Source organism: Oryx dammah, unplaced genomic scaffold, assembly GCF_014754425.2.
Source record: "Oryx dammah isolate SB20612 unplaced genomic scaffold, SCBI_Odam_1.1 HiC_scaffold_2, whole genome shotgun sequence".
In the NCBI taxonomy this organism is placed as follows: Eukaryota; Metazoa; Chordata; class Mammalia; order Artiodactyla; family Bovidae; genus Oryx; species Oryx dammah.
In genome coordinates this window covers 191,388,034-191,412,028 of record NW_024070186.1, presented here as the reverse complement: position 1 = coordinate 191,412,028, position 23,995 = coordinate 191,388,034, and the positions used below count along the sequence as shown (strand labels likewise).

The window sequence follows — 23,995 nt, the reverse complement described above, 5'->3', positions numbered from 1 at the left end:
TGCCCACACCAGATCCGCTGGAGAGGGTGGCAGTGATGATGCCCACATCAGATCCACTGGGGAGGGTGGCCAGTGTTGCCAGCAGGTGGCTGTGTGTGTATGCAGTTAAAATCTGCGGTTCTGGGACTTCCCTGGTGGTGCGGTGGTTAAGACTCCAAGTTTCCAGCGCAGGGGACGTGGATTTGATCCCTGGCCAGGGAACTAAGATCTCACATGCCAACGGTTGTGGCCAAGTCCCCCCCACCCCAACCACCGTGGTTCTACTTGTGGCAGTCCCTTATAAGGGCACACCTGTCTTTCCCCTTCACTCTATGCCTTGGGGCTCAGCAGACCCTGGGATCCATACTTCCTGATCAGGAGGTCCTTGAAACCCAAGAAGAGCCAACAGGCAGGAGATGTGTGTGAGACCCTAGGGAAGTAGCCAGAGAAGCAGGAGTTGGTGATGGTGGCAAGGAAGAGCAGGCTGAGCCTCCCAGGCCCTGAGCCCTGGGCCAGGGAGGGAGAGGGGATGCCCAGCCCTGCAAAGAAGCTGGTGAGGCCCACACGCTGGCAGCATCATGACCAAGAAGTGATGAACATCCAGGGGGTTGAGTTGGTGTGAGCTGTTGGAGGGACCACCCCCATCAAGGCTGTGGCCAGGAGAAAAGTTTGATATGGCCTCAAAAGCCACGGGGTTGAGGGGAGGGGGCAGCCCCTTGTACCTTCATCACTTCTTTGCCTTTCTGGGCCACCCCTCAAAGAACCTGGTTTCCAGTCTGCCCAGATGGTCCTGCCCCAGAGCCTGGCTAGTCAGCTGGGTCAAGGGTCCTGCCTGTGACCCGGGCCTTTGGGAACTGTCCCAGGTCTGGGCTCACAGGGGAGGCTCTAAGCTTGGTTGAATGAGACCTTTAAGAACGTGCTGGAAGACCGTGTCCCTCCTCTGTCTTGTTAATTACGTGGAAGGTTTCTGTGTACCTAGGGAGGGACTGGGAGAAGGGCAGGGAGGTGATGCAAGGAAGTCCTGCTTGGGATGAGGGGGTTGGCATAAGGGACACTGGCAGGGCCAGGCTATGTAACAGTTTGAGGTTCTGACCTGCTTCCTCTTGCAGGCCCGCTTGAAGGGCCTGTTTGGGGGCTGCAAGGAGGAGCAGCTGGTGAGACATGTCAGGCTCATAGCCTGTGGGATGGATGAGTGGGACCTAGGGGTGTGGTGGGGACAGTAGGTGGGAGGAGAAAGAAGTCCTCAGGATGGGGGGCAGCAGAGAAGAGGCAACGAGGTACACAGAGTCTATGCTGGTGCCCAGTCCTCCGCCATCCCCGCCAGCAGCCAACCCCCATCACGAGACCCCAGAGCCTCCGCAGTCACAGCAGGTTTATTGTCAGCAATAAGCACCTTGATGCTCTCCCAGGGGGCACAGCCCAGGAGCAGGTGGGGTGGCGGCTGGGAGCAAAGCGGGTGCTGAGGTCCGGACCTGGTCTCCTGGGCTCTGTACTCCCTCCTGCCTCTCTGGATCTGAGAAGTGTCAGTCCATCTGGGAGTGGGCCACTGTAAAGGGTGGCTTCTGGCTGGCTCTGCCCTGGGCAGGAGAGGAGGGCCCCGGCGCAGCCTGGGGCAAGTGGTAGAGATGGTGGCGGGGAGCAGCCCGGCCTTACAGAAGAGCGAGAGCAACGGAAGCTCCCTGGAGACATCAGGCAAGCGATGACTGGCCAAAGCCTTGTCAGCCCTGGACTCCGGAGACCCCGGTCCCCTGGCTCCCCCAGCCGAGGAGGGACCTGGGCCCTGCACCCCAGTAAGAGGGAGTGAGGCAAAACGCTCAGAGTGCGCGGGGGTCTCCCAGCACTTGGCGGGGCACAGCGCAGCCTGCGGGGCATCCTCACGTCTGCAGCTCCAGGATGCGGCTCGGCTCCGAGGGCGGCGAGCCGGCTGGACTGGACCTGTGGGCCTCCTGGAGGTCCCCGAGCACCTGGAACAGCTCGGCCAGTGGGTCCCCAGGGGCTGGAGGCAGATGCGGGGTCAGAGAAGAGAGGGCCCCCCCAGGGAGGGAGGCCCCACCCACAATGCCCAAAAGGGGGCTGGGGTGGGTGGCACCTACCTTCCCCAGGGCCCGTTGGCCCGCGGCCTGCCTCTGGGCCCGTGCTCAGCTGTTGGTGTTTCTCCCTGTGGGGAGAGAGGACAGGGTATGAGGCTCCCGTGTTCCCACGGGACCCAGGGTGACCCCAGCTGGGACTCCTGAGCTAGAGGGGGTCCTGGGGGCAGGGGGCTGACCTTTCCAATCTACAGGAAGAGCTTCGGGCCCTGGTCTCAGCTGGCCCCCACTCACCGCCCTCGTCCCCCCTTCCAGCCCCCTCCCTTGGTTCCCCCTCACCCCTCACCCCCCACAACCCCCACAACCCCCACAAAGGCAGTTTGGAAACTAAGGTTGAACCATGTCACTCCTGTTTTGGAGGGCCCTTGGGAAGAGGGCCAAGTGGAGCCTGAACATCCCTAGTGTTAACTGGCCACATTGAGTTTCTTTTGGGAACAGGAGACAGTGATTTTTTTTTTTCTGGCCACATTGCACAGCACGTGGGATCCTAGTTCCCAGACCTAGGGTCAAACCTGCACCCCCTGCATTGGAAGCACGGGGTCTTAACCGCTAGCCCACCAGGGAAGTCCTGAGAGTGCTGTCTCAAGCGTGGCTCCTGACACGCTCACCAATGGCACCCTGGGCCCCTCAAGTACAGTCCTCTGTGCGCTTACACGGAGGGAAGGCGAGCAGCCTTCGTGCAGACCTTGTGTCCATATTGAGGAATTCTATGGGCTCAGCCCTTTGTCTCCCGGATCTCCCGGATCTATTCTGGGAGAGATGTGTCCCTCTGCTGAGGTCTAACAGGCTCCTACCCCTCATGTGCCTCAGGTGACCCCGAGGGGTCAGTCTGGTCCCTTACTCCTCTGCTCATTTGCTTCTTCAACATTTACTAGAAGAAGAGAAACCTGTGCTGTTTAAGCAAACAAATGTATGATAATCTGCCTCAGCAGCTGTAGGAAACCAATGCAGCAGGGGGCCGTGGACAGGTGATCGGGCCAGAGGCTGAAGTTCCTGGTGGGGAAGAAGTTCTGGGCAGCAGGCTGGAATGGGCCGGGGCTGGTCAGAGGCTCTGGAGGTGGGGAGGCCCTCAAGGCAGGCTGTGCTGGTTAAGAGCCTGGGCACTGGTCTCACCTGAGCCCCAGGTAGGTTGGGTTCAAATCTTTGCGCTCTCTGCTGCTTCCTGGCTTAAATGGGGGATGATAAGAATCCACCTGTTTCAGTAGCTGCAAAAAGTGGTTTTTAAAAAGCAGCCCATGTTTTCTAAGCTGGAGCCAGGGGCTTCCCTGGTGGCTCAGGGGTAAGTAATCCGCCTCCCAAAGCAGAAGACACGGGTTCGATCCCTGGTCGCACATGCCTCGGAGCAACTAAGTGCGTGGGCCACAACTATTGAGCCTCTGCTCTAGAGCCTGGGAGCCAAAACTACCGAAGCCTAGATGCCCTAGGGTCTGTGCTCCGCAACAAGAGAAGCCTCCGCAATGAGAAGCTCTCGTGATGCAGCTAGAGCATAGCCCCCACTCACTGCAACTAGAGAAAAGCCTGCAAGGCAATGAAGACCCAGCACAGCGAACGATATTTTAAAAAATAAAGTACAAAAATAAAACTAAAATGAGCCAGGGCTGAGAACCACTGAATTAAGTGAGTTTGCTGAGGGCGGTCCCAGTGCTCCAAGGGCCTCACGGAAGTGCTGGGCACATGAGGGGGCAGGGTCAATCGGGGCGGGAATCAACCACAGCCTGACCCTGGGCCTCCACAGCCCTTGGCACCTTCATCCAAAATAGAGCCAGCCTCGTGCTGCGGAGATCCAGGCACGCTGCCCTCCCCAGGTGTGGGTGCCCTAGCCAGGAAGTTGTGGGGGCTGGATTAGGAAGGAAGAGAACAGCCACCGTGGAGGAGCCCTGAGCCCGATCCTGGCTCTGGCCACCCCCAGCCCCCCAGCACATCCCCGGGGGCTGCCCAGGCTCTGCCCTGTGGGCCTCACTGCCCCCGAATGGGCCTCCGCACCTCAGTGCAGCCTCCACACCCAGCAGGTGCCGGTAGATGAGCTGAGCCTCCAGGTCGTGGTCGAGAGGGTCATTCCACTCCTGCAGGGTCACCCAGGACCGCGTCTTGTTGCAGCCCAGATCTGGGGGCAGAGAGGGGACAGAGTGGTGGGCAGGCACTGTAAGCTTTCACATCTGACTTCCTGGAATGCAGATGGGGAAACTGAGGCCTAGAGAGGGTGAGGGGTGGACTCAGGGGCCCCCCGGTGCGGGGCTGGGCTGGGGGCACAGCCTGAGAGGTCTGGCCCAGGGCCGGTCGGTGGCACCCACACTTCAGGGGGCAGCCCCTCATCTCCCTCCTGTTCAGCTCCTGAGCTGTAACTGACATAACTGCAGGATGTGCAGGATACAACCTAGGGTGCTGGACCACTTTCTGGAAGACTCCTGCCTAGAAGGAAGCTGAGAGCAGCCAGGAACCATAAGGTTATGGTGAGAGGAGCCAGGAGGATTGTGCCTTGGAATGAGCTGGCTCTGCCACGTGCTGGCTTCACGACCTTGGCACAGACATCTGCCCTCGCCAAGACTTGGTCTCCCCCTCTACAGTACAAAGCTATCAGGCCCTGCCTCGTAGCACCCTGGGGAGGCCTGCTGCGCCACTGACAAGGGTTCTCACCACAACGTTATAGCCGGAGGCTGCAGGCCAGGCCCATCACCCAGGGACACGCTCGTAACAAGCTGCTCCTGCTCCGTCAGAGCCAGGGCTGGGCATGAGCGGGTGGGCCATCTTCCCAGGGCCTGGACCACGCCGAGCTATGGGGCTCAAGGCTTGGCCTGGCCTGCAGGCTGGGGGGTGCTCAAAGTGCTGAGTGTCCTCTGTGACTGGAGAGCAAGAATTTTGTAAAGCAGATACAGATAATGCAGGAAGATCTGGAACCTTCAAGAACTTTGCTGTCCAAAAAGCCACTAGCCGCGTGAGACCATTCATATAAAAATGAACTGAAATTAAAATAAATTCAAAACTCAGCTCCTTGGCTACACTCACCCCATCACAAGTGCTCAACAACTGCATGTCCACAGCTGGCATACACACAGTGTTGGGCCATACAGATACACACCATTTCCATCATCACTGAAAGTTCTAGAAGCTTCTCTCTGCCATCCCTCTAGGGCCCAAGGCCCAGGGTACCCCCAACTCACAGCTCCAGTATCGGGCTGCCAGTGTGGCAATATGCAAATTCAGGAGCTCTCTTCAGCCCTCTTTAGCAAGGAATCCCTAAGGCGTGTTCCTCAGAACCCTGGTTCTGCAAAAAGCTCTTTCATTGGGCTGAAAAAGGCTTCCCTGGGAAAGGAGTTTGGAAAGAGCTGGACTAGATGGCGGCAGATATGGGATTCTAACTCTGGCCTCCTCCAGGGTCTCTCAGGCACCCACAGGCTTTGTACACACCAAGTGGCAGTTCCCAAACCACCGGATCACAGGACCCTTTCTGCCCAGAGCACCTGCATAGCCTGGCTGGCCTCAGGAGTGCCCACAGGTGCCCAGGTGGCTCCCAGCTGGCCAGCGAAGTGGGGCTCCAGAGCCCCATGTCCTAGGCAGGGGCCTGAGGCCTATGGGGGACGGACTCAGCACTGTGGCATTCTGGCCTGCATCCCACCTGTCTTGTCCCTCTGGTGGCAGCAGCTCCATTTGTCCCCACGGAAGACGCCAGGGTGGTAGGAGCCCAGCAGGCCGGTGTTGTTGATGCAGACCTTCCGCAGCGCAGACAGCCACTGGTTCAGCTCGTTCACACACTGCAGGGGATGAGGGGGAGGGGCCGTGATGAGGTCACCGCCTCCAGGAAGCCCTCCATCCTTGAAGCTGCCCTCCCTCTCAGGACTACACAGTCTTGAGAGTTGGCTCAGCAGCTCTGGGGAAATTAGGAAAAGCTGCCCTTTCTCCAGACGCAGGCAGCCCACACCCAGCACATGGCCTGGTGAGGGAGCGAAGGCTGGATGTCAGCCCCACTGGCCCGCTCGGCCCAGCCCCTGGGTAGTCCCCGACCCGCCAGTCATGTGTGCGGGCTCTGCTGCCACCATTTCTCCCCTGTGGCTCTGGACTCTGACCCATCGGGGGGTCCTTGGGGGTTGGGCCCCGTCAGACGGGTCTGTGACCTCCCACCCCTGCATCCAAGACAGTCACTCTGGGGAACAAAGCATGTTCTTCCCACTTCTCCGTCCCCCTTGTTCAATGTCCCTGCTCAAATGCTGCCGTTAGAGGCCCTCCCTGAGCTCCCCTCCCTGCCGCACCCCACTCTGTCCCCTCTCTCTCAGTCTTCACTGCCAATGTCACCAAAGCGCTGACGTTAAAATAACGTCAGATATTTTCACTGACATTTAAAATATTTATTTATGGATCTATCTCCTTCCCTGTGATGGAAGCCCATGAAGGCAAGGACTCTGTTCTGTCTGCCGCAGTACCCCCATCACTTAGATTAGTGCCTGGAACCTGTAAAGTACTCAATGAATATTTTTTAGATGAATGAATGAATGAGTGAGTGAATGGGTTAATACATGAAGAGGAGAAGGGGATCTGAGAGAATGACCCACAGCCACACACTTGCATAAACATGTGATTGTTATGTGTGGAAACATACATACACACACACACACAGAAACACACAGACACCAACTTAAGACAAGTTCCAACAAATGTATACAATGTGAAGATTCAAGACACGGGGATGCACTCTTCTACGCACTGGACCACCCTGAGACCTAGGACCTATGTGTGGGTGCCAAGACAGGGCCACACAGACATGGGCATGGCCTCCCAGGCACCCAGACCCTGACAGACACACCCACGGCACTCAGATCAGCTTTCACACCGATGCTGTGCCTGATACAGCGACAGGCGGTCGGCGGCTCACTCAACCTTCACTCCAGCCCACCCAGGGTGGGGAGAGTTTCCCACGGGACCCCCACTGGCCGTGGGCCCCCCTCCGCACGGCCTGCACCTTGCACTGCAGGTAGGCAGTCTGGAGCCTGCCCGAGTCATCCGTGTAGATAGCCTGCATGACGTGGGAGCTGCCGAAGCTCTTCTCCTCCACCTTCTCTGCTGCCCGGATGTTGGTGAGCTTGATGAGGGTGCTTTTCTAGGGGGACGGAGACAGGGGAAGGGAGGCTCAGGCCGAGGTCACTCCCCTTCCTATTTCTGGGCCTGAGTCTCCCCTTCTGCAGCACCAGGGGTTGGCACTGAGGATCCAGAGGACCCACCCTCCCAGTAGCCTGCTCTGAGAGTGACCTCAGCCAGGACAGAGTACAAGCTCAACCTGGCCTCTCGGGGGCCTGAGCATGCCTCAGTGCCCCACCTCGCTCACACCCCTGACCAAGAAGCCAGGGCCAGACACTGCAGCCGCTGCCCACCCCAGGACCCCCTAGAAAGAGGACTTTCTTCCTCATGGGTCTTAAGTCCCCCTATGGCTGCCACCAGGAGCTGGCCCCTGCCTGGCTTTCTTCTCCAACCCCAGTGGTCCCTGAGGTGGGCTAAGAGGAAGGGACAGGTGCCTACAGGGTGTTGCAACCCCTCAGAGCCCCTCTTACCCTCTGCCACCCTTACCCACCTTGGAGCTGGGGGTCTTGGCAAAGCTGAGGGCCTCCGTGGTGAGGGAGAAGTGGAGCTTCTTAAAGGAGGAGGATGAGAGGGGGCCTTTGCCCTTGGTCCTATGGATGAAGAGCGGCCCCTCCTTCACCGGGGGTGCCTGCAAGCTCAGGGCCCGCTGCAGGTCCAACTCTGCGGGCCAGGGAGGGAAGGCAACAAGTGAGCCCCTGGCGGGGGAAGGCGGGGCGGTGGCGGGGTGGGGGTGGGGGGCGGCAAGGGCGGGGCCGGGGGCGGAGCAAACGTCAACATCAGGCTGTGGGTGGAGCAGCGAGAGGCACTGAGGTGGGCGGGGCAGGGGCGGGGCCGCGCCCTGAAGGGCTCACCGTCTTTCTCCTGGATGTCCACCAGCTTGGTGATGAAGTCCTTCAACTGGGCCACGCCCTGGCGCACCGTGGGCTGCAGCGGTTCCATCCAAGTCTCCTTAGCCCTGGAAGCTGGCGTGTCCATGTTGCCCACGTTCTGGACCGCCTAGGGGTTCGACAGCAGGAAAGGCCAGACTCTGCTAGAGTCAGACGCCAGGCGATGGCCGCTCCCACCACCCGCCACCTGCACCCAGTCTGTGCTACTCCCAGAGTAGAAATGGAGGCAGGGGCGACCCAGGCTCTGCTCAAGGGCCCATTCTATCCCACTGGGGACCGGGTCGGGGCGGGTCACAGTTTGCAGTCTTTGCTGCTACTGCTGCTTAGTCGCTTCAGTCGTGTCCGACTCTGTGCGATCCCACAGACAGCAGCCCACCAGGCTCCTCTGTCCCTGGGATTCTCCAGGCAAGAACACTGGAGTGGGTTGCCATTTCTTTCTCCAATGCACGAAAGGAATAGGGAAAGTAAAGCCTCTTAGTCGTGTCCGACTCTTAGTGACCCCACGGACTGCAGCCTACCAGGCTCCTCCGTCCATGGGATTTTCCAGGCAAGAGTCTTTAGGGAACTTATAGTTGGGACTGAAAGAGAAAGTGAAGCTGCTCAGTCGTGTCCGACTCTTTGCGACCCCATGGGCTGTAGCCCACCAGACTCCTGTTTCCATGGGATTTTCCAGGCAAAAGTACTGGAGTGGGTTGCCATTTCCTTCTCCAGGCGATCTTCCCGACCCAGGGATAGAACCCAGGTCTCCCGCATTGTAGGAAAGACGCTTTACCATCTGAGCCACCAGGGAAGTCCATAGTTAGGGACTACTTGGGCCCAGTCTATTGACCTTCTGCGGATTTCACAGCAGACTCTGCTCCACTGGGTACCCTGGCCCCAGCCTGGTGCCAAGAAGATAAGGGCAGCCTGGAAGTCAGTAGATCTGGGAGTTAGAAGGCCCCGGTTCTCCCAACATGTGGTGCGACCAGGTCCTGGGCACCCTCCAGCTCATGGACTTGTTCCCTTAATCATGAGACTGGGCGACCATGAGAAAGCTAGGAAAACTATGAAGTGCAGTGCCGCAGGAGGGTACCGGCGGCCTGCCACAAGGCGTTCCTAGAGCCGATGTGAAACACAGTGGGGAACATAGCAAGGGCCCCAGTCAAGCACCCAGCTGGGCATCTTCCGCCAGGGTCCGGACCTTGGCCAGCAGGAGCAGGGTGCGGCTGGTGCGGGCGTCCGCGTGCCGCTCTCGCAGGTGGAAGAGCTTGGGCGCCAGGATGGCAGGAGAGATGAAGCGCAGGCACAGGAAGCTGGTGACGGCGATGAAGGGCACGTTCTGGAGGGGCGCAAGAGAGTGGGGGACTGGACTCCGCGAGGCCTGGGCTCTTTTGACAGCTCCCTTCCCTTTGGGACTCTCTCCCTCGCTCCCGTGACCTTCCCGAGCCCGGCCCCAGCCTGGGCTTCTAACCATCAATCAGGCCCCTTCCTACCAGGCCCTGAGACACCCACCCCTTCTTTTCCCGCCAGTTTCTCCCCTCCGTCTAGCCCCACCGACAGAGGGCGCACCTCGTCCTGGGCGCCGGGGAAGCGCTCGCGCACGCGCCGGAAGAGCTGGCGGAAGGTGGCCCGGACCACGGCTGGGCACGCGCGAACCGAGCGGCTGAGTGCGCTCAGCAGCGCCCCCAGGTGGGCGCGCAACGTCTGCGCACTCTGCTCCAGCACCTCGGCCTCGGTCTGCGGGCGGTGCAGTCCAGAGCACCTGAGTGGGCCCCGGGGGCGGACCCGCCGAAAGATCGAGGTCAGCGCCTGCACCCACGACTCCGACAGGGGCGCCCGGAGACACAGGTGTAGAAAGACATCAGCCAAGACAGGGACACAGTCAACGCACAAGTGAGCAGAGCGGACGAAAGGCCGACTCAGGCAGAAAGAAACACACGCACACTTTCACAAAGGGCCTGACCCGTCCCCCTGTCCGCCCCCCACCCCACCCTCAAGGATCACCCCTGGCCTCACCCTACATCCTTGACCTCCACCTTGCTGGGATCCAGCTCCACGTACTTCTTCTCCTCAAATACCCTGTCAATGATGGGGCCCAGGACTCCGTGCAGATACCGCATCCCTGCCACCTGGGGGCCACCGCGAGCAGCGTTGGTCCCGCCTCCCACCTTCAGCTACCCGCCCTCTCTCCCCGCAGCTGGCCTCCCAGCCACCATCTGCCTGCTGTAGCCACCCAGGGTAGAACCTGGCGCACACAGGGGAAGGCTGCTCAACAAGCTGCAGCTACATGAATGAATGAATGAACGGAATTCTCAGCCTTAAAGGGCCCGGGACAGGAGACAGATGAGTTGTTTAAGGCGCAGCTCTGTCTCTTGGCCTCTAGGAACCTCAGTCTCCTCTATAAAACAAAGACAATACACCATGCAACCTCACCTTCAGAAAAGACTCCATGGATTTGGAGGCCAGAGAATTGCTCCGGAACAGGGTGTTCGCCTCACCTACAGGCAGAGGTTCCCATGGGTAGGGAGTTGGGAGAGTGACAAGGCTTTGGGGAGGAGGATGGAGGAGCTTGGACTAGGGGCTCCCTGCTGGCCACTCAGTAGAGAGCCTCCTGGCCACCTGTCAACTCAGCACCCCATCTCTGCCTTTTGCTTTTTCCTTTACTTCTGAATCTGACCCATCTCCCTCCTTAACTGGACCCATCGGCCTCCTGCAGGAGGACTCCGGGATTTCTCACCTCCGAGCATCCCTGGAGTCCTAGGCTCCCAGCCCTCCACCCCGACCCGGTGCCCTAACAGGCCACTCCCTCCCAGGCCTCACAGGTGCGGCTCAGCTCCAGCTGAAAGAGCAGGTCCAGGAAGTCTTTGGCCAGTCCTTGCCCCAGGAAGAGCTTGAGCAGGGTGGTGGCCACCTCCTGGCGGCATTCTGTGCTGGTCGTCTCCTCAATGAGTGAGATCAGCTGCCCTGGGCCCTGCAGGGGGTGGCAAGGAGAGGTGGGGCTGCAGGACGCACAGGGGAACCCCAACCCTTCCCTCTGAGGACCGCAGAGGACCATGGGGAAGGCGGCCCACTGTCCCAAGGGACGGAGGGGCCCTGGGCACTGGCTGGTTCTGACGGCTCAGATCTTCGCTCTTCAGAGCGTGTTTAGAAGAACAGGGAAGACATACCCACGGTCCCTGAGCCTCCCACCTTCCCCCGGGGGCTCCTCACCTGGGTGCCCAGCTTCACCTCTCGGCACAGCAGCTGCACCAGGGGCTGGTAGCAGCCGGATGGCAGCACCGTCTCGTCCCGCAGCCGCACCTCCAGCTGCAAGGAGCCCAGGTGGCCCCTGGAACGGGCAGCCCGTGACCTCTCCACCAGGGACCCAGGCCGCCCGGGGCCGGCCCCTTCCCCACTGCCTCTGTCTTCCCTGCCATCCCTCTGAGCCAGCCGGCCCTCCACCGAGGTTTCCTCACACCGTCTCATCCACCTCCCATTCTCTGCCCCGGCTGTTCTGTTTGGAAAGCCCTTGCTGCCTCCATCCTCAGGGGAGTTCCATCCGTCTTCAAGGCCTGGCTCCCTACCACTTCGAGACTCCTGAGGACCCCAGGCTTCACCCATGTGGGCAGTTTGTCAACTCCCAGAGAACAGCTCCCATGTGTATATTTTACACAGGAAGCAAATCCCCAAGCTTCATGACAACCTGCCAGGGGAAACAGGCTCAGACTAGGTAAGCAACTTGCCACATTAGACCTAACTCCCAAGCTCCCCTGTTCTGACCCCTCCTGGGGAGGCTGCTGACCAAGGCTTAATAGACCCTAAGGCCCCCCACCCCCACTACCTGCAGGACAGCCCGGCTAAGTGACAAGTGACAAGACTGCTGTGGCTGGTTCTACGGAAATGTCTTGGAGTTGGACACAGCGGTCCACCCAACCCCTGTCCTGATGAGGGTGTGTGTGTGGGGACGGGGCTCTGGGACCTCCTGTGGACTCACAGAGCTGAACCATTCGAGGTGGGGACACTGCTGTTCCTCCACCCGGGCTGAGTAGAGGGCAAGGGGGCCAGGGGGCTTCCTTATAGGGTTGCCAGATTCACCAAAATAAAAATACAAGGCACTCAGTCACACTGAGTATCTTAAATATAAGTTTGTCTCATACACTTCATGGACATACACTAAAAAATCAGTTCAAGGTTTATCCCAAATTCAGCTTCACCAAACATCCTGTATTTTATCTGGCAAACCCATTCCTGGAAAACTGGGGGGAGAGTGAGAGCTATGGCTCAGGGACACTGACTCAAAGCTCTGGAGACTTGAACTCTGGTCTAGGGTCTGCAGAGACACCCTTACAGGGAAAGTATCTGAAGGCTTGTTCTAGAATCTGCCAGCAGACAGAAAGCAGGAGGCTCGTACTGCCTTGGAGCTCTGAGGTCAGGGCTGAGCCCAGGACTGTCAGAAGGGAAAGAGGAAAAGATGCTGGCCTGGTGGACAAGGGCACAGGAAATCCAGGGCCGATCACTCACCCCCGGCTGGCACATCTGCCTGCCTGCTGGAGCCGAGACTCAGCCTCCCAGGGCCCAGACCCACCACCCCTGCGGCCAAGCCCCAAGCACTCACTCTTCCCGCCGGCTCTTGGACTGGTCAGGCTGCAGCCGGAACCAGCCCTCCTCCCGCTGGGCTGCCCACAGTCTCTGCACGTTGACCACCACCTGGGAGCGGGACAGGCCGTGGTTGTTGGCAGGGGAGCGGTGGGGACGGCCCAAGGCTGGGATCCTCGTTTCTCTTCCTTGCCAACCACTGTTCTTTTGAGAGGGGGTACCTGCTGAGGGTCCCTGAGCACCCGGGGGGTCCCAAGCCTCCTGAGTGCCCTGCTGTGGGATGGGACAGCCGGAACGGAGGCCGGCAGGGGTGGCCTGAAGGGGCAGGGCGCTCACTTTGCCCAGGAAGTCATTGCGGCTGACAAGGTCCCAGTCCCAGGCCTCCACACACAGCGCCTCCGCCGCCCCCTCCTCCAGCTCGAACTCAAACGTCTCGTTCCAACGTGGGTAGCATGACTTTTTCACGATCTGCCCCAAAAGAGATCCCTGATCACTGGAGGCGGGCTGATTCCACCAGTCTCTCCAGGGCCACCCGAGCACAGGGCCACCCCACACACCTCCCTTGGGTTCCCTGCAGGGACTCTGAGGCAACAACCCCTCCTTGTCCGCACAGAGGCCCCGAGATAGCAGAGGTAACGATTCCATGTCCAAACCCCTACTCACTTCTCAAGTGGGGAAATCAAGGCCCAGAGGGGGTAAGACACTAGTCCAAGGCCACACAGCAAAATGGTAGCAGGTTGCCCCGAGAACCCAGGTCTCGACACCCTCCCCACCAGGGCCAAGTCCACCCCGCCCCTGCTGGCTGTTTCCCGGAGTTGAGAAAAAAGCAGTGTGGGCAGGGGTTGTATTGGCAGATTAACCCCTAGGTGGGCAGACTGTCGCGGCACACCCGGGCCAGGGGCGAAAAGGCAGCAGAGACCGCAGAAGCTGGCACCAGAAAGGTGGACCCACCGTGCACGCTGGGAGAGGCCACCCTGCTTCCCCGAGCCTCCTCTGAGAGACTGCAGACCTCAGCTGACCTCCCCAGTGATGGTGAGAGAGGACGAGGCCGTGAGGGCCTGGGCAGGTCCCCGAGCCCCCGGCCCGCTCCCAGTCCCCCAGCCTCCTCACCGAGGTCTCCTGCGTGCGGCCATTGTATTGCACTCGGACAAAGGGGTCAGACGCACCATTCCGGTCCTTGGGGGCGAGGTCCCTGCGAGGGACCAGAGCACCCACTTGTCACCCAGCCTCACACAGGTGGACACCCCCCACCCCACTGTGGGGTGACCCTACACCAGGCTGGAAAGGCCTGGGCGCAAGCTGGGAGGCTGCGGACAGTGTTTCTCCATTTTCTAGACCCTGACTCCCACTGCGTTCACCCCATGGACCCTCCCACGTGTTCCCCACACCAGGCTAAGGGTCCTCCGAGGCCCCTTCTGACTCCAGCCACCTGCTGCACCTCCTCGGGTGGCAGGGGCGCGAGGCGAGTGCGGCCTGGAATAGCCCGGCCCAAGGGCACATCTCACTGCCCTCCGTTCCCAGGGCAAGGCTCACCTCTCTGAGACTCGGTTTCCTCATCAAGAAAGTGGAGAAGACAATCCCTTGAATGGAGGTAACGGGCTCCTAGAAGGCCTACCCCCTCCGACTTGGGGGGGGCCCTTGGGGAGCAACCCCCACCACCATCCTGCCCTCTTCCCTGCAGCGGGTCCTTCGCTAGGACCAACTCTGGCCACGGCGCCCCCAGCTTAGCACCCTCTTTGGAAGAATTACAAACCCCCTCCGCCTTCCCTTCCCCGGAAATATAATTTTCTGCTCTTTTCTGTCTTTTCCAGTTTACGCCTCTTGTGACTGCTTCTCTTTCCTCCTCAGAACTGCCTATTAAAATTCCAGAGCGTGGCCTTGAGAATCTGCCCAGAAACAGGAGGAGAAAATGTTCTTCCTGCCTCTGCAACAAAGGCAGCTCCTTAAGGGGTCAAGAGCCGAGGACAGCGGGGGACAAGTCCCCTCACACACCAAAGGGGGGTCTGACTGACCGCTGTGCCCCCTTCGCCCCCAACCCCGTCACTTCCTAAGAGGCGGCCAAGTCGTGTGCATGTGTGTGAGCGTGCATGTGAGCATGTGAGCACTCAGGTTACACACAGCCTGGCCTGGGCGAGGCTCAGGACGGAGAAAGTGAGTGGGCAGAGGGGTGGACGGTCCGTGAGGATGACAGGGTATAAGGGGAGTGACTGTAAGTCTGCCCAAGTCCAGCCCTTTTCCCTGGGGCTGGCTGTGCATGTCCCAGCCCCAGGACGCAAAATAAAGCCAGGCGGAGCCACAGGCCTCATGTTCAGGAGACAGGCTTTCCTCTAGAGCGGCCAGCCACCCCGCGGGGACTCCACAGGGGCCAGCCGGCTGGTGGGTCCCTCCACAGGCCGCCTCCACTCCCGCCCTGGAGGCAGGCCAGGACCTGGTGGAGGTGGGTTGGAGCCAGAAAGGAAGGTGCTTCTCACAGAGTGTGTGTGACTCACACTCAGGCCCGGAGGGGAGTGGAGCCTGCAGCTAAAAATACCCTGGTGGGGGCGGGGGGTTCCCTGGCACAGGTGACAGCCCCAGCTTCCCATCCAAGTCTCTCTCCCTACGGGGAGAGCCCCACCCCTTCCTCTGGAGATTACCCTACCCTACCCTACCCTACCGAGGGCTCCCCGCCAACCCCACAAGAGAGGCCAAGTTGACAATGAAGTTAAACCCAGGGGAAGCCCAGTCCTGGCACTGGGGCTGGACGATCGGGGAGCAGGGTCCCCTCCCCCATCACCTCCACAGCTCGAGGATGCCTGGAAGTCCAGCATCAGACCAGCATCCTTGCCTCTAAGAGAGACAGCCTCCCATGGGGTCACAAGGGCAGCGTCTTCACGTCCCCAGGAACCCCCCAGAGTCCGCCATCCAGGGAGGAAGCCTGGTGGCGTCAGGGAGAGGAGGCCTAGCACCCACAGCGGACTTCTCTAGTTCTGGGGGGTCCCCTGCCCAGCTCCCCATGACTCACCTGGCCTCCAGCACAGAGCAGCGCAGCTTGCGGGCGCGGGTCCCCGGAACCACCTCCAGCCGCAGGTGGATCTCGCCCTGCACCTCCTCATCAGGGTCGACCTCGGTCAGGTGGGCCCACCCGCTGAAACCTAAGGGGCCGCAGCTCAGCCAGGGGCCTGGCCCTTCTCCCGCAGCGCCCCCACCCAAATGCCCCGGGCCCCTGTGTGATTGCCTCGGGGACCTCTCAAGCTCCCGGGAGGCCAGGGCTGCTGCCCCCAGTGGCAGGCGGGGACACTGAGGGTCAGGAGCTAAACAGCAGTGGGGTCAAAGTCCAAGTCCAGCGTGGTCCCAAGCTGCATCTGGTGGCCCTGGCCTTGCCCCATCCTGGGACAGGCCTTTCTGCCTCAGTTTCCTCATCTTAAGAGACGGGGAGAGTGGGCTGCCGGGAGGCAGATGCGACAGATGGGGGTGCAACAAGGGGATGGCATCACGGGGGCCACTGGCCCCTGAGCGGCCAGCTGGGGCCACAAGCAGGAGAGGCCTCAGGCCTGGCAGGGGCCAAGAGGCCCCATGAGTCAGCAGCAGCCCTCCCCGTAACCAGGCCCGCCCCAGCCTCAGGGATGGGAGCAGGTGTGTGCTGGGGAGGCCCCTCGGGAGTCACGGGGGGCTCAGGCCAGCAGAGCCTGAAGCACCTCTGAGCTCCTGGTCTGAACCTCCACCGGCAGATGGTGACTCAGCCCGGAGGAGGCGGCACCGAGTCACACGGCCAGGCTGGGGCAGGGCTGACCCCTCCAAACAATGTCAGTGTCCCCCAATCCTCCAGGGGCTCTCTAGCCACGCCCTGCCCCAGGCCAACCCCCTCGACTGAGGACACTGGGGACCAGGCCGAGGAGACCTGGGGGGGTACACAGCCAGCCAGACTGGGAGGAGGGAACCCCACCCCTCGACAACGGAACATAAAGAGGCCCCTTCCTCTGTATGCAGAGGTCTCAGATCTCACTAGCAGCCCCTCATCGCCCCGGCGGGGGGATGTGGTCCCAACTAGGGGAGCAGAATGGTCCCAGCTACAGGGCAGAGGCCAGGGAACAGGCGACGGAGAGGGCCACGGGCCCTTCTGGGGAGGGCCGTGACAGCTTTCCTGAGCAGAGGAGACTGAAGGATCCCAGAGGAAGGTCTCAGAGCAGGGGATGGGCCGGGGACTGGGCAGACCAGTGTAGGGGAGGGCAGGGGACGAGAAGCTGGCGTGGCCTCCCTCCTGGGGTCTTACCCTTAGGGTGAGCAGCCAGCGTGTCCCTGGTAAGGCAGACCTTCCCGATGACATCATCCCGGCTGGAGGGTGGAGAGGGAGCCCGAGCTGGGCAGGGCTGGTGCAGAACCGGAGACCCCCAACACACCCCACCCCCTTCAGGGCCCCTCTTGGGAGCAGGGAGGCTGACATTGCGGTCACTTACAGGAGCCTGCACGGAGCAGGGCCCGTGACCCTCTGGCAGGCCCTCTCGGGGGCATGTGTCTGTGTCTGCACGTGGACTTAGGTGTGTGCCCACCTACACGCCCAGCTCTTCTCTCCGGGTGCCTGTTTCCAAGCTCACACTCCCATGAACACACAGCCCAGCACACACATGCACGCGTAGTGGGGTGTGAGCATAGCGAATCCACACACACAGACACAGACACTGCACACATCCACAGACGCTGCACACATCCAAGCCCTGTGCCCTGCAGGTCCCCTGGGCTCCCCCTCCTTCCAGGCTGTAAAGAGGAGGCAAAGTGACCCGCAGTTCCAGAGAGGGACGGGGGGGCGGGGTCCGGGCCCCAGATGGGGAGCGGGGTCGTGCCCACCTGAGAGCATCCTCGTCCATGACGTAGAAAGCCACGGAGTAGAAGGTGGGTGGCAGGTGCACCTCATACTCCTCGCCCCAGAAGGGGCACAGGGTCTTCCATACAGTGGCCGTCCTGCAGGAGACGACCCTCAGCACCGCCCGCAGACCCCTGGCTGGGACAAGGCGGTGGGCGCTGCAGGGCTGGAGCCCACCCGTCCCTACATCCCCCTCCGTTTCCCGGAACGACTGCTCTGCTGAGTGATGATTCTCCCTATCCCTCTATCGTCTGCCGCCCATCATTCCCTCCTGACTGTGCTCTCTGCCCTGGCTGGGGCACTGGCTGCATCTATCAGGCCATTTTCCATTTGGGGAAACTGAGGCCAGAGTTGGCAGTCTCTGGCCTCAGGTCACACAGCAGGACAACGGCAGAGCCAGGACCGGAAGCCTAGCTTCCCAGCCTCCCCTGGCTCCTAATGCTGAAGAGACTCATTCGCTGAGGGTGGAGGCAGGGGGATGGCCAAGCTGACTCTGGGGACAGACGGTCCTCCTGGGGGGGAACCTGAGAGCCAAGGTCTGGAGCCTGCCCCACAGAGCCAGCTCTGGGTTCATCCCAGGGCAGAACCCTCAACTCATAGGGCTCCAGACACTTTCCTGGTGGTCCAGCGGTTAAGACTCTGTGCTCCCACTGCAGGGGGCGTGGTGAGTTCCATCCCTGGCTGCAGAACTAAGATCCCGCATGCTGTGTGGTGTGACCAAAATAAACCCCCCACAACTCCTAGGGCTCAGCAGGGTAAGCTGAAACCCTCCAAGGGCTTTGATGAAGGCTCAGGGGATCACTTTCACCCCAATCACTTCTTGGACAGGCCACTTGAACTCTGGGGCCTTGATTTCCCTGTCTGTCCTTGAGACAACCCGAGCAGTCAGGCATCTCCCCACTCTGCTCCCCCCATCCCCCAGTGTCCATGCTCTGGAGAGAGCCTGGAAAAAGGCACGCTGTTTGCAGGTGGGAAGCACTGTGGAGCTGACATGACCGCTTGACTATTGATCAGCAGTGGGCACCCCAGTGGGCAGAAGGGTGGAGCAGCTCTGGCCATGAACTTTGGAGGCAAAGGCCTTCGTGGGAGAGGATACCAGACAGCAAAGACCCTGCCCAGGATCATGGGGCCCACGGGGAAAGGGATACAGCACAGGGGAAGTGGCCATTCTGGGCAAGTTAGCTTTTTTTTTTTTTAATGGGATGTGATGCTGTTGTATGGAGCTCATGGTAAGTATTGGAAACAGGCTGCAAAAGGTTTAGCATAGGGCCTGGCAGAGTCCATCCTTCCTGAGTGACAGCTGTGGTTACCAGCCATTATCCTCTGGCCCTTTGGCTGGTTGTAAAGTTGTCAAGAGGAACAGAGTGGGTGGGAGGCCCTTGGCTGAGCGCCCAGCCCACAGTAGATAATTCCTCTATGGGCGTTAAGGTCAGTAATTAGCAAGGCGAGTCGGTCTTTTCTCACCTCCCAGCAGGCTGTCAGGGCCTGATGGGCACCAAGAAATCAGAAGCTCCAAGCCCTGGCCATCTCCATGCAAATTTCACACACCCTTAGATGTGGGAGTTGGGGGGCGGGGCAGGAGGACGGGTCGGGGCTGGCGGGGCGGGGCAGTACCTGATGATGGGCTCGTTGTCCACCTTCACAATGCAGTAGGGGTCGCTGCTGCCGGTGCTGCAAGAGACGGGAGGGACTGATGGGGGCGGGCGGGCCATGGGCACCCCTCCATCCACCCCAGAAGAAAGGACAGTCTAGGCTGAGGCACCAGGTCCTAGGCTGGGACCCAAAGACTCCTCAGGCTGAAAAGTATGCCCCCACTCCTGGTCTGGGAGGAGGCTGGTGAGGCAAAGGCAGGAACCTGCACCAAGGCTCCCCAGCCACTGCTTCTCCAGCTCAGGACAGGTCTCTTCTCCTTCCTGCCAGCTCCCACAGCCCCCAAACCCTTCCTCGTCCAGGGGAGGACAGAAACAACAGTCACAAAAGCCCCTCCACCACGTCAGTCTCTCCTCTGAGCCTTGGTTGCTGCTGTTCCTTCTGCCTGGACTGCCTTTCCCACTCCTCCCAAGACCCCCTCCCAGCCCCCCTCCTCTGAGAGCCCTCACCTATCCCAGAGGCTGGGAGTAAGGTCTCCCCTCCCATCCCAGCACTGCTAGTGAGGTACTGTCACCAACTGCCTCCTCTGCCTGACTATAACCCGAGAGTAGGGACCACTTTTGTGTTGACAGGGCTTGGCACAAGACTGTGTCCCCGTGAGTGTTGAGCAGAATGAATGAATGAATGGACAGCCATTAGCCTCAAGCTCCCAGCCATCTGGGAAAGAATAAATACGGAAGGCAAGCCAAGATGGCTTGGTCCCTCCTGTCTGTTGGCGGGGGATTCCTGGGGTTGAGGGCAGCCCTGGCCAGGCCCAGGGTCGCTCCTGAGCAAGAAGTGGGAGTGGACTTTCTCCAGAAGTGCCCTTCAGGTCTGCGACTCATAAAATGGAATATGTTGGATTTGCATGTTGGAGGTTGGGGAATTCCAAGCCCAGCTTCCCTACTCAAAAGGGGATCTTCCTGCAGAGGAAACTACTGGAGACAAAGGTTCTCCTGATACTGATGGGAAATGTCTCCCAAGACTCAGTCCCTCCTCCCCGTAGACTGGGATCTGTAACACCAGCTCACAGGCTGTGTTACAGTAACTGTTAGCACCGCCCAGGACTCTCTGATCTTCCTTCCATTTGTAACCCTCTCCCATTGTTCAAGAGCCCTGCCCCCTGGTTGGGAAACTAAGATTCCACTTGCCTTGCAGCAACTAAGCCCCAGCAAGGCAACTACTGAGCCCTCCAGCCACAATGGGAGTCCATGCACTGCAGCTAGAGAAGATCCCATGTGCTGCAATCAAGACGATGCAGCCAAATAAATAAGTAAATATTTTTGTAAAAAAAAAAAAAAAGAGTAGGCATTTACGGACCTGAGCCCAATGGTGGTCCCTGGCCAGCTGTTGGGACTTGTGCTCTCTGCCCTGATGAGGCCCTTGGGCTGGGCCCTTTCCCACTTCTTCCCCAAACCACTCACTGCTGCTGCTGGCCCAGCCTGGCTCCTTGCGGGGCCTCTATATTTAGGGCCTTGGCAGTTTCCAGGCTGTAGAAGGGCGAGGATCAGGGCAAATCCTGAAATAGCCCCGGGACCGTCCCCAGGGCCGCTGGGCAAGGGAGCCAGCGGGTCACCGGTCACCATGAGACTCAGCTCCTCTCTGGCTGGCCCAGGCACCCGGAGGATGGGGAGGAAGCAGGACAGAACTGAGCAGGCTCTGGAATCTGTTCGGGGAGCACCGCTGGGCCCTGTGCCCTTAAGGGGACTAAAAACCCACGAGTGGAAGTGGCAGAGAGGCGGGTGGCCACTGTGTTATGACCGCCCCTCCTCCGAACTGTCTCAGTCAAGATGGGTCACCAAGAATGAAGGCAAGCTCCCTGTGCTCAGAGGCATCCAAGTGCTAGCTGGAAGGGATGTTGCTCGTGAGTCAGGCTTGGGGCTCATGAGGCCCAGGGGTGCAGGCTCACCACCATCACTCCTGCCTCCAGCACTCAGGGAGGGCCTCCTGAGATTTCTGAACCCCTGCCATGCCTGAGCCAAATGCTTTGCATGGCATTTGCAAGGCTGGGTCCCTACTGAGCCCCACAGCAAGCTTGCAGCCTGGGCCCAGATAGGATGCTTGGTCTATCAGCAGAAGAGTGGATTTGAATCCTGACTTCTCTCCCTACTGGCTGTGCGGCCCTGGCAAAAGACTTCCACATTCTAAGCCTCAGTTTCCCCATCTACAAACGTTTGCTGTAGAGTTTGTTGGAACAGTGTTCGGTCGCTCATTTGTGTCCGACCCTTCATGACCCCATGAATGGCAGCATGCCAGGCTTCCCTGTCCTTCACCACCTCCCAGAGTTTGCTCAAATTCATGTCTGTTGAGTCAGTGATGCCATCCGAACATCTCATCTTCCGTCACCCCCTTCTCCTCTTGCCCTCAATCTTTCCCAGCATCAGGGCCTTTTCCAGTGATCAGCTGTATAAGACAGATATGAGACAACTCATTGGAAAAGACCCTGATGCTGGGAAAGGTTGAGGGCAAGAGGAGAAGCAGGCAGCAGAGGATGAGATGGTTGGATGGCATCAGTGCTCAATGGACGTGAATCTGAGCAAACTCTGGGAAACGGTGAAGGACAGGGAAGCCTGGCGTGCTGCAGTCCATGGGGTCGCAAAGAGCTGGACACGACTTGGCGACTGAACAAAGAGAACTGCACGGGAAAGGTCCTCAACACATCTGAATCTCCTCTACCGTGGAGCAGGTGTCCCTGAGGGCGCTGAGAATGCCGAGACGAATGAGTCATGGTTCCTGTGCTCAGAATCATGTGGCAGGGGCAGCCCACAAAGGAGCAGCTGGTACCAAGGGCTTCATCCTAACTCCAGCTGACCCAGAGTGCTACAGGGCAAGGAACCCTGCCCAAGGGCATGGGGGAAAGCTCTGGAGGGAAGCAGAAGTTTGGAAAGGGTCCTGAAGGATGAATAGGAGTTTTCCAGCGGCCCATGAAGGGAAGTGCTTGAAGGCGGAAGACTCACACATGTGCAAGAGCAGGGCAGTGGAGGCCAACAGCCCAGATGTGAGGGCCTGAGGTGGCGCGGGTTCACAGCTGGATCTAAGAGATGCTTGATGAGTCAGAGCTGCCTATACCCGCCACTATGGCAAAGACAGACCAAAGGAGGGGAGGGGAGGGGAGTACACAGGAGGGCAGGGCAAGCAAAGAGATTCTGGAGGCCGAACCCACAGAACTTGGTGATCCCTCCCCTGGGGATGGAGGCACCCGCCGAGGAGTCCCTCACCTGCGCAGAGGCAGGGCTGGGGAACCGGGCATCAGGGTGGGCAGAGTGCACAGTTTCACTGCCCTCGGCTGCTAAGAGCCTGGAGTCAGGCACTAGGGCCAGAGCTGTGGGGATAGGGAGGGAGGCGACAGACGGAGGGGCTGCACCTCCCAGCCGCCACCAGCCGGAGGAGGCCAAGCTGACCTAGATACCGGTGCCAGCAGGGGGGCGGGGGGCGGCGGGTGCTTGGAGGCTGGGCCTGGAGACCGAGACCCTTCTCAGAGCTCATCTGCCGCCCCACCCGAGAGACCACATTCCCAGCTCCAGCTCCCCTCCCCTCCCCTCACACAGCGAAACCCACCTTGACACAGCCCGCCCAGCACCCTCCCTCACCCATCGCCATGGCAACTGCTGAGCCTGGCCTCCTCAGGCCCAGGGGGCCTTGAACTGGAACTGCTGGTGGCGCTGAGCGCGCTGGGAAACTCACGGGGACCACTGTGCTCCCGAGTCCGCCCCCTCTCGGCATCCCGGCACCCGCTGAGGAGCCCAGGGGTGGGGAAGCTGCCGGCCAGCAGACTTTGGACCCTAGGCTGCCTCCGGGCTCCCCCGCCCCCGCCCCTCCTCCAGGCAGCCAGGCCCTCAGGCTTCATACTTTCCATCACCCTCCACCGAGAGGGATTTCCACCTCCAGTTTACGGCGGGGAAACTGAGACTTGGTGGACAATGAGCCGCCCAAGGCTCATAGAAGGGAGGCGGCAATGGGATCAGACAGCTCAGCTCTGGCACCTACTGAGAAGGGTGGAGGTGGGGGTGTGCTTTGGAAACCTCAAATCTGGCCAGGGGCCAGGGAAGGTCCTAGATGTCAGTGCTTGTGAGGAGCCCTAGGATTAAGACCTTGCTCTGACACCTGGGGCCAGCATCTCCCTGTTCTCGGAGCCTCCGTTTTCCCATCCGTAAAATGGACCAGTGACAGCGGCCTTGCTGGGTGGTTTTAAGGGTTAAAGGCTGCTCCTCAGGCAAAGCTGAGGACACAAGAACAGCGACTCCCCGGCCACCCCATCCTCCACAGATCCTGCCTCTAGACCAACAGAGCTACTCTTCCTTCCCTTTTCAAAGGCACAGCAGGAAGCCCCAGGGCATTTCGGGTGCGGGGTGCATACTGCCAGGAACTAAGTGTTCCAGAACTACTGAGGAAGACCCTTCGTTTTTAGGGGGCCCCTCCACCCCCTCCAGCCACACCCCCCGCAGTGCACAGAGACAACTCCTTTTCGATGTCTCCCCCACGCCCGCTCCAGTTCTATCGAAGCCCCTTCCGCTTGTGGGCCTCCGTCTTCCTTCACTGAAGGCCCCTTATAGACCCCCCGCCCCCTCCCCAGTCCCGGGCCCTTCCCTGTCATCCCCTGTCCGGTGTTCCAAGCAAATCTCACTGTCCCCATTTCCCTGCCTGTCTCCCACCGCAGCCGCACTCGCCACACCCTCGCCGCCACTGCTCTACTTGTGGGCGGGCCGTGTAGACCCCAGGAAGGTGAGGCGGGCATATGGGGCAGCACCCCTCCTGGACAGTTCGGGTTCCCATCCCCAGGCTTGCTCACATGTCCTTGGCGGGCAGGTTCTTCCCCTCCACGATGCGGATGGACAGCGAGCTGCGCTTAGCCATCGCGGGTCCGCGACGCGGGGTCCTTAGCCAGGGGAGCCGGACGCCAGGTTCCAGTGCAGCGGCCGGCAGGCGGGCGGGCGAGCGAGCGCTGGACTGGGCGC

The 23,995-nt window shown here is 60.2% G+C and overlaps 1 protein-coding gene across 3 annotated transcripts; it reads right to left on the bottom strand.

The window, feature by feature from the left end:
• Positions 1-1,334: 1,334 nt before the first annotated feature.
• RASA4B (RAS p21 protein activator 4B) lies at positions 1,335-23,995 on the bottom strand. Of its 3 annotated transcripts, none has more exons than XM_040261308.1 (21): positions 23,830-23,995; positions 19,026-19,082; positions 17,396-17,509; positions 16,824-16,885; positions 15,576-15,705; positions 13,685-13,766; positions 12,911-13,042; positions 12,594-12,685; positions 11,210-11,327; positions 10,820-10,970; positions 10,433-10,497; positions 10,016-10,128; positions 9,569-9,761; positions 9,201-9,338; positions 7,985-8,129; positions 7,624-7,793; positions 7,018-7,155; positions 5,680-5,815; positions 4,050-4,170; positions 2,073-2,137; positions 1,335-1,975 (listed from the first exon to the last, which is right to left on the bottom strand). In XM_040261308.1, the coding sequence occupies exons 1-21, from the start codon at positions 23,892-23,894 to the stop codon at positions 1,854-1,856; spliced, it is 2,409 nt and encodes an 802-aa protein (XP_040117242.1). In that variant the 5' UTR covers positions 23,895-23,995; the 3' UTR covers positions 1,335-1,853. The 3 variants fall into 3 exon arrangements, with proteins under 3 accessions (XP_040117242.1, XP_040117236.1, XP_040117250.1); XM_040261302.1 differs by lacking the exon at positions 23,830-23,995 and adding an exon at positions 20,361-20,701; XM_040261316.1 differs by lacking the exons at positions 16,824-16,885; positions 19,026-19,082; positions 23,830-23,995 and having other exon boundaries at positions 17,396-17,471.

Bases quoted from the DNA above. Each gene is read 5' to 3' on its own strand.
- RASA4B (XM_040261302.1), bottom strand. From the start codon at position 20,626: ATGGTGACCGGTGACCCGCTGGCTCCCTTGCCCAGCGGCCCTGGGGAC. The intron at 7,794-7,984 runs GTGAGCCCTTCA...CCTGGCCCGCAG, and splicing joins GGACATCCAGGAGAAAGACG to AGTTGGACCTGCAGCGGGCC. The intron at 2,138-4,049 runs GTGCGGAGGCCC...CTCTCCCCACAG, and splicing joins GGTGTGGAGGCTGCACTGAG to GGAGAAACACCAACAGCTGA.